General features: G+C 49.5%; 1 protein-coding gene across 1 annotated transcript in view; it reads right to left on the bottom strand.

Annotated features, from left to right (window-relative positions):
• Positions 1-8,821, bottom strand: part of COL15A1 (collagen type XV alpha 1 chain) — a 135,534-nt gene that overhangs the window by 87,501 nt on the left and 39,212 nt on the right. Inside the window, exons 3-5 of the mRNA XM_032164666.2 lie at positions 5,361-5,908; positions 4,105-4,179; positions 2,230-2,310 (exon numbers count right to left, since the gene is read on the bottom strand). Of these exons, the coding sequence (XP_032020557.1) occupies positions 2,230-2,310; positions 4,105-4,179; positions 5,361-5,908 (704 nt within the window). The remainder of the gene's footprint in view (positions 1-2,229; positions 2,311-4,104; positions 4,180-5,360; positions 5,909-8,821) is intronic.

Genomic DNA, 8,821 nt, shown 5'->3' with positions numbered 1-8,821 from the left:
TTTAATGTCTAGCTAGAGGATTGTAAATGCACCAATCAGCACTCTGTGTCTAGCTCAGGGATTGTAAATGTACCAATCAGCACCCTGTCAAAACGGACCAATCAGCTCTCTGTAAAACAGACCAATCAGCTCTCTGTAAAGTGGACCAATTAGCTCTCTGTAAAATGGGCCAATCAGCAGGATGTGGGTGGGGTCAGGTAAGGGAATAAAAGCAGGCTGCCTGAGCCAACAGCGGCAACCCAGCGGGGTCCTCCTCTGATGGTGGAAGCTTTGTTCTTTCACTCTTTGCAATAAATGATGTTGTTAGTCACTGTTTGGGTCTACACTGCCTTTATGAGCTGTAACACTGATGGCGAGGGTCTGCAGCTTCACTCCTGAGGGCAGCAAGACCACGAACCCACTGGGAGGAACAAACAATTCCAGACGTGCCGCCTTGAGTTGTTAACACTCACTGCGAAGGTCAGCAGCTTCACTCTTGAAGCCGGCGAGACCAGGAACCCACAAGAAGGGAGAATCTCCGAACACATCCAACACCAGAAAGAATAAACTCCGTACACACTACTTTAAGAACTGTAACACTCACCGCGAGGGTCTGCAGCTTCATTCTTGAAGTTGGTGAGACCAAGAACTCACCAATTCCAGACACAATAGCACCAGGTACACAGTGGTATCAAGAAATGCCAGTTCTCTTCCTTCCCCTTTCACTTTTCTATCTCTGTTCAAAGCTGCCCAGCTGCAGTGCCCCCTCCCAAGCTGCTCTGCCCTACTCCTGTCCCCTGTGATCATCTCAGGCTCCAACTCCACTCTCCTTTCCTGTCCTCCTCTCAGGGCCACCTTGGGCTGTTGACACCTCTGCCTGAGTTAGCCTCGCTGTGAATTGTGAACTGGTGCACAGGGCAGCATCAGATGTGAAGGCCACTCTGTGCCCTGCTGCCCCAGGTTGGGACATGCCGGTGGGATGGCCAAGGGCTGATGGCCACAGAGGATAGCCACACCACCCAAAGCAGTTGCCCTCCCCAATCTTCAGGTAGGCAGGCAACTTGGACCCTTGACTTCATTCATTCCAACTGGCCAAGAGTTGGCCGCCATCCTAGGGATAGACTTTTGCAATACCACTCAGGCCATGACCCCATGGATGGGCATCAGGAGACTCATGCTATTACCCCAGTCCTGCCCATACACCCTTCAGTCAGTGTCTTCCCCTCTCTGGGCCTTGGTTTGCTCAGTTTGTACACAAAGGGCAGTTTTCTGTACACCTCTGTACAGAAAGAGATGTACAGGACTTTTAGGTCCTTCCAGTGCTGACAGAGTCTAGTTCTATTCTGCTGCATCCACAGCTGGGCTGCATCCACAGCTGGGCTGCATCCACAGCTGGGCTGCATCCACAGCCCTGCTGTGCGAGGTCTGTAATCTCCAGCCACTGCTTTATTTCCATCTCCCTGATTTCTTCTATTAGAGATAAATTTACAAAGTAGCCCCACCAGGCAAGGAGACGGCTGAAGCTCTGCTGTATTTAGTGACTCTGCTGCTGCTTGCTGTTTTCATTCAAAACGGGCTCCTGGGTGTCCCCACAGTCTGACTCAGTGCTTTCTAAACCACTTCCATGTCTCAGCCACAGGGTGCATTCCCAGGAGGGAGGAGGTCCAGGCCACTGGAAGTTAGGATTGCCTTTCCCATGCGTCAGAAGTGAGCTCCCTGGAGGACTCTGTGACTCACAAGACTGGGGTCCTGACTGTGCTTTCACAGCTGGAGCACTGAGAAAATGTAACAAGGGCCATCGTTCAGGGCTGTTTCCCTCGTGCCAAATGGTGGGCTGAGGCTTGTCCCTGCACTTCATCATCTAACCCTGGAAACAACCCTATGAGATAGGGCTATTAGAATCACCATTCTTGGAAGAGGAGTTGAGGTTCAGAATGGTTGAGTAAGTTACCTAAGGCCACAGGCTTTTTACCCAAGGCTCCAAAGCAGTAGAGCACAGCGTTTGCCCTTGACAGCCCCCTGATGGCCACACACACACAGGGTGGCACTGAGGGAGCTGGTGTTGTTCACCATGGGATTTTGCAAAGTGCCCATTGGCCGTTACTTTCCTGATCTCCCCAGATGAGTCAACGATTAAGCTCACAGGTCTGAAAACAAAGAGGTCAGACCCAGGACTCTGGGCCCCCTCTAGTAATTCTCAGCGTGCTAAAAGCTGAGCAAGATCACGTGGCACAGCATCTCAGTACTCACCGAGGCTTGAGTGTAGGTGACGGCTTCTAAGATCTCAGCCACTCCGTCTGCCTCCTGCAGCCCACTGGTCTCTCCAGATGCCTGTGTGGAGACAAACTGTGCCACACACCGGGCAGAGTGGGCAGGGCCCATAGGAGTTGGACGACTGGGAAAGTCACAGAAACTGACAAACTGACTCTCCTACAGAGGAACTGTGTGTGTGTGTGTGTGCGTGTGTGTGTCTATCAGAGACAGAGTGGGGTTAAGGAGACAGCGTGTGTGCAGTGTGCATGGTTGGTTATTTGTTTTATTTATTTATTTTTTTGAGACAGGGTTTCTCTTACTCTGTCACCCAGGCTGGAGTGCAGTGGTGTGATCTTGGCTCACTGCAAACTCTGCCTCCTGGGTTCAAACGATTCTCCTGCCTCAGCCTCACGAGTAACTGGGATTACAGGCACACGCCACCATGCCAGGCTAATTTTTGTATTTTTTGTAGAGACGGGGTTTCACCATGTTGGCCAGGCTGGTCTCCAACTCCTGACCGCAAGTGATCCACCCACCTCAGCCTCCCAAAGTGCTGGGATTACAGGCATGAGCTACTGCGCCCAGCCTGGTTGTTCATTTTATTTCTTTCCACATTTTATTGCTCTAACAGAATACACAATGATTTCTCACTCTCTCTAACATATCGACTTTCATTCTATCCAGGTCCCCACCACTCTCCCAACCTTTGTGAGGCTGTCATTGGAATCTTGCGCTGGGAACCATTACAGCCGAAGCATGACTTCCTGGCATTCCCTCATCTTTCTAATTAGCCTCCTAAAGGCAGACAAGGAGTCCGAGTGCTGTGATTTTGTAACCAGTCCCTTGTTCTTGGACCCTTGGGTTGTTTCTACTTTTTCAGTATTAATGGCAATGCAGAGACTAACGCGTGACTACACTGATCAGCATCACATGACTGTCGGGCTGGGACCACTGGCTCATGGAACACAGGCATTCTCACGGGCCCAAATTCCTCTTCTCAGGGGCTTTCCAACAGAATCGACAGCATTTTGTTTTTTACAAAGTTAACAAAATCAATTTATGTTCTGTTGTGGGGTTGACGCCACCCAAAGGGCAACAGGAATTGCAGGAATGTGCTACCTTCTGCTCACCTCTGACTGCATCCTGGACCCCTTCTCCCTGGGAGGCCTCACCCTTGTCATTGGTCAGGCATCACCTGCTCCCTAACTCGCTTCGAGTTCCTCCTCTTTCCTCTTCCTGCTCCCACCTGACACGTTGAGTTTGGGTTTGAGGATCTCCCCGTGTTCCCATCACACTCAGCTCTGCCACTGTATTTGGGTATGGAAGTGCATATGAGCAGCTTATTAAACAGTTCCCAGTTATCCCTTTATCTCCAGCACCTACCCAGGGCTGGCACCCAGCAGGTGCTCAGTCAATCCTTAGAGGAAGGGAAGGAGGGAGAGAAGAAGGAGTCATCTTTTTTTTTCCTGCCCACCACTCCATCCCCAGCTTAGGAACGAATTCATTTGCCAAGCACAAAAGCTAAGTTGAGGATCTTTTTTTATAGGAATTTACTCCCAGAATATCTCAGTTTTAACTTTGATTTTAGAATCTTGACACCATTTCTTGGCAAGAAGGCGGGAAAGCAGGCCATTGACGGCCGCAGCCACGGAGGATCCTGACACCTTATAAGAAACACAGCTCCCTGCACCAGAGATGGCTGATGCTCTTTAAAAAGTGAAGTCACGCCAAAAGCCCAAAATAGGACTTGAGGCAGCACTTGCCAAAATGAGAGGTTTCAGAAACTCCATGACACTGTCTGGGCATCCAGCCCTCCCCAGGCTGTGGCTGCTGGGGTTGCAGGGCCCACTGTGGGATAGTAGGGGAGCTCACCGAGGACTCTTCGGGGTCACACAGCTCCTCGGGAGTCCTGGGGTCAGGGTGCACAGTGAGCTGCTGGAGGGAGCCCTGGGGAAAAGAGAAGGATCAGAAGCCACGGTTTGCACGTACACAGCATGACGGCCAGTGGAAGACATGATGGTTTTTGTAATGGAGAAGAACAGGTAAAAGCGTGGGAGTGAGGATGTACAGCCTGCGGTCTCAACCACAAAGCCAGGCCACCTCTTGGCCCACTCTCAGTTATGGAGGGACTCTCCTTGAGCCAGTATCATACTGACCCTTGGGCCAGAGAGGTCCTTGGGGAGCACTGTGTTCAAGTGTGGACACCACAGCAGCCTCCTGTCTCCAGGTCCCCAGCTTGTCAGTGGCAGGCCCTGAAACGCACATCTCCCTCTCCCAGAAAGCTCTTTCCCCTGCAGCTCAATGCTTCTGGGTTTGAAGGCCTCATCCCAAGAAGGGCTACCGCAGCCTCCCTGCCTCCGCTCTCCTCCCCTCTCTCCACACCTGACAGCTTCCTCTCCACAAGGCTCCTAAAGTGAGCATTTAAAAATTGCCCTTTGGATTTTAACTTCTTAACATTCTCCAATGTCTTTCACTCTACTCCAGAAAAACCCAAACTCCACCCTCTGGTGCTGTCCTGTTCACCAACAAGGCATCAGTAAATACATGTGCTGACTAAATGAGTAACTACAATAACTTAGCGATCTTTAGAATGCCTTATTCATAAAAGCCCATTTTGATAGTAAAGTCAGTTTAATTTTTTTTTAAGTGCACATTGCCTAGAAGGCGGGAAAAGCTACCTCTCACTCTGGTATTCTAGTGTATCCCACCTTTTCAGAAATTACTTAAGTGCAATTGCCACCCATATCCAAAGATCAAACCATTTAGGGCTATAACAAACCTTGCTCTTTTATATAAAATCTTAAAACGTACAAAGTGCATTCACACAGGTTATCTTATTTGACCTACAAGCCTGTGGGGTAGGTTTTCTTATCTCCACTTACAGATAAGGAAACACAGAGAGGATCAGAGAATCTGGATAACTGTCTCAAATCCACAAGGTAAGTTGAAAACTGAGGATGGAAATCTAGGTTTTGGGGTTCCAGACCTAGTGTTATTTCCCATCGTAACACGCATGCTTCTTTGAGGACGTAAGAATAAAATAATAACAATAATAGTTGCTCCATTTCTTGCATGGCGAGTCTGTTCATCCACCTCCCTGATCTACCTGGAGTGGGACTGTAACTCACAGTGAATCTCTCGAGCCCTGTAGCTCCTGCATTGCCCACGAAGATTCCAGCGCTGGACTCGACAGCCAAAGCCTGGGAGGACCGCTGGAAGGGGATGCGGCTGTGCTCCTCACAGTCCACAAGGAGGGTCACTTCCTCACCCTGGACAATCACGGCGAAGCGGTTCCACCTGTGGGTCATCACGGGCACCGAGAAGGCAGCAGCCTCTTGGGACACATGGGAGCCTGGCTCCGTGTAGTAGAGGATGATCCGCTGGTGGCCGTCCTCCACACCTGAGAGCCGCAGGCCCAGGTAGATGACCTTCTGGAAGGCGTCAGTGATGGCGAAGAGCACGCCGCCGCGGGTGCTGCTGGGCTTCACCATGACGCTGATGGCGAAGTCCCTGAAGAAGGTGGATGGGATGAGAGTCCTGGCCGGGCGACCGACATTGGCACCAGGCCCAAAACTGTAGGCCGGGAAGCCACCATAGCCTGTGACAAAGGATACGGACGAGGGCAGCGGGACACCGATGAGCTGCGTGAGGTCCAGGTGACCCTGGGAAGCAGACACTGCAAGGAGGGAGAGAGAGGCCACGCTTTACAGGTATATCCCATTTTGCTTGAAAATGAGGAAGAAACGCAGTCACGAATGAAACGGGATCACTCAGGAACCCCACTGAAACAGTAGTTCCTAAATGGTTGTTTTTCAAACGTTTTGACAATGACCCACAAAAAGAAATGCATTTGCACTGCAACCCAATATACACACGTGTAGACAGATACCTGTAACACTGAAACAAAGTTTCATAGAACATGATTGACTAAATACTCACCAGGCACTCAAATATTTTTCTTTTCATTTAATTGTTCTTTTTCTGTTTCATTTTATTAAAAACATGCTGGTAATTAATTACTAAATTGATTTTATAACCCACTAATAGTTCATGACCTGCAGTTTGGAAAACACTTAATGAGTAATCCCTAGAATATATAATGTTCCCCCATCAACTTGGAGATTTTTTTTCTCCACTATAAAACTGAATAGGGGCCAGGCATGGTGGCTCACACCTGTAATCCCAGCATTTTGGGAGGCCCAGGAGGGTGGATCACTTGAGGTCAGGAGTTCGAGGATAGCGTGGCCAACATGGTGAAACCTTGTCTCTACTAAAAATACAAAAATTATCCAGGCATGCTGGCACATGCCTGTAATCTCAGCTACTTGGGAGACTGAGGCAGGAGAATCGCTTGAACCCCGGAGGTGGTGGTTGCAGTGAGCTGAGATCGCACGACTGCACTCCAGCCTCAGTGACAGAGGGAGAGTCCATCTCAAAAAAAAAAAAAAAAAAAAAAACTGGATAGGTTTGTTTTGCTTTGAATGACGTCTATTGTTTAAGTGCCTCTGAGTGTGAGGGGAAAATCAGGGACATAGTGAAGTGTTCGCAGGCCTCAGGGCAATTGAAATTTGAGTCATTGTCATCGCCTTTGACATCACTGCCATCATCATCCACATTCCCTAAGCTCTCTCTGTACCAGGCCCTGCTCTAAGCTCTCTACATACATTAGCTCATATAATCCTCACAACAAGCCTATGAGGTTAGGTACTCTTATCCCCATCCTACTTCTGAGATGAGGCTTAGAGAAATTAACACATTTGCTCAAGGTAAGTTGCATGCAGGTTTCAAGCCCAGAGCATCTGACCCCAGAGGCTATGCCACCACACCTTGCAGGGAGAAATGTTGGAGCTCCATTATGGTGTCCTGAAAAGGCCCCCAGGCTCGAGAATGTTGGCCCATCCAACTATTTTCCCCAGGAGAAAGCTGCAGACTGGCTTGCAGCAACATGCACCCACTTCTGAGTTGATGTCCAGGGTACCAGCAGTGAGACAGGAAGGCAGGTCCCAGGGAGAGGGGGACAAGACCACTGTAGCCAGGACAATGGACAAGTAACACCCTTTGGCCTTGGAAGTGAAGCCGGATCCTGAGGATTCAACCAGATGAGGAGGCCTGGAATGAGTGAGGATCAGAATCAAGCAGTGTCCTCCTCTGGAGGCCAGAGGGCAGGGCAGACTCACTGACGGCTGGCTGGGCTATGGCCAAAGGCCAGAGGCCATTGAGAACCTAAGTGGTTTCTGGGGACTTGGCCGATTGGTCTCCAGAGAAAACCCCAAACACTCGAGAGGCCCTCTAAGGAAAGCCCTACCTGAGGAATCAGCCTGATTTCCAGTTTACCCAACTTGCCACTGTCTTATTGGACACAACTATGTAGCTGTGTGAACTCCACTGAGTCACTGAACCACTCCAAGTCTGAGTGTCTTCCTCTGTCATACAGGCACTAGAATGGGCTCCAAAAGAATGACTAAATGAGACCGTCCATGGAAACCCCTGGTTAATAATGGTAGCAGTGCAACAAACATTCGCTATTCTTTATTTTATTATACCCACTGAACAATCTCAAGAGGTCAATGTGCAGGGATAATCACTCCTGCAGCACTGACCAGGAAAGCGAGGCTGACATGGGAGCCTGCCTCTGTGCCCTTGAGCTCCCTTTTAAAGAATAATAACAATGTGGTTTTCATGCATAGTTTTACTTAGTCCTCACAGCAGCCCTGGAAATTAACTGCTCTTATCCCTTGGGAAGATGAGATGACTGGCCCGAGGTTACCCACCTAGTAAGTGGCAGGACATTTTCGAGCCATGGATGGTGTGATTTCTGGCTGATTCACTGTTGCAGCCTCACTGAGATGGAGTCTCTACCAGGGTTGCGGGTGGGGCTCCACCTAGTCTGCCTACTGTATCAATGACCCTTCAGCAGCAAGAAGAATGGAATCAAGACTCCAGGTGATCCAAGAACTCAAACTTCCCATGAATGGGTATGTATACTCAGTGGCTGGGAGAGGGAGATGCCCTGACTGCCGTGCCCCCATCTCGACTCCGCAACACTCACAGAGAAGGCTGCTCACCACCAGTACTAACCTCAATTATTATGAAATATCTAGGTTACACAAAAAAAAGTACAGTATAAAGAACAATATGAGACACTTGGTTGCTAAATGGTTAAAATGCCAAATTTTATGCCATGTATGCTTAACTACAATTTTTAAAAATGCGAGTAATTAGCCCATAGGGTTGTTGTGAGGATTAGACGACATAATACAAAGTGCTGGCACATGGCAAATGCCTAAAAAGTGGTGGATATCATGGCTGGACACACTGTGGCTCACAACTGTAATCCCAACACTTTGGGAGGCCAGGGAGTGCAGATCACTTGAGCCCAGGAGTTCAAGGCCAGCCTGGGCAACATAGTGAGACCTCATCTCCACAAAACAACAAAAAAGCCAGGTGGTGTGCACCTGTAGTCCCTGCTACCCAGGAGGTTGAGGTGGCAGGATTGCTTGAGCCCAGGTGGTCAAGGCTGCAGTGAGCCATGATCATGCCACTGCACTCCAGCCTGGGTGACAGAGTGAGACCCTGTCTAAAAAAAAAG

The sequence above is a fragment of the Hylobates moloch genome, unplaced genomic scaffold (assembly GCF_009828535.3).
Source record: "Hylobates moloch isolate HMO894 unplaced genomic scaffold, HMol_V3 SCAFFOLD_10, whole genome shotgun sequence".
Taxonomy (NCBI): Eukaryota; Metazoa; Chordata; class Mammalia; order Primates; family Hylobatidae; genus Hylobates; species Hylobates moloch.
The sequence above is the reverse complement of the archived record's forward strand: the minus strand, read 5'-3'. Positions and strand labels throughout refer to the sequence as shown.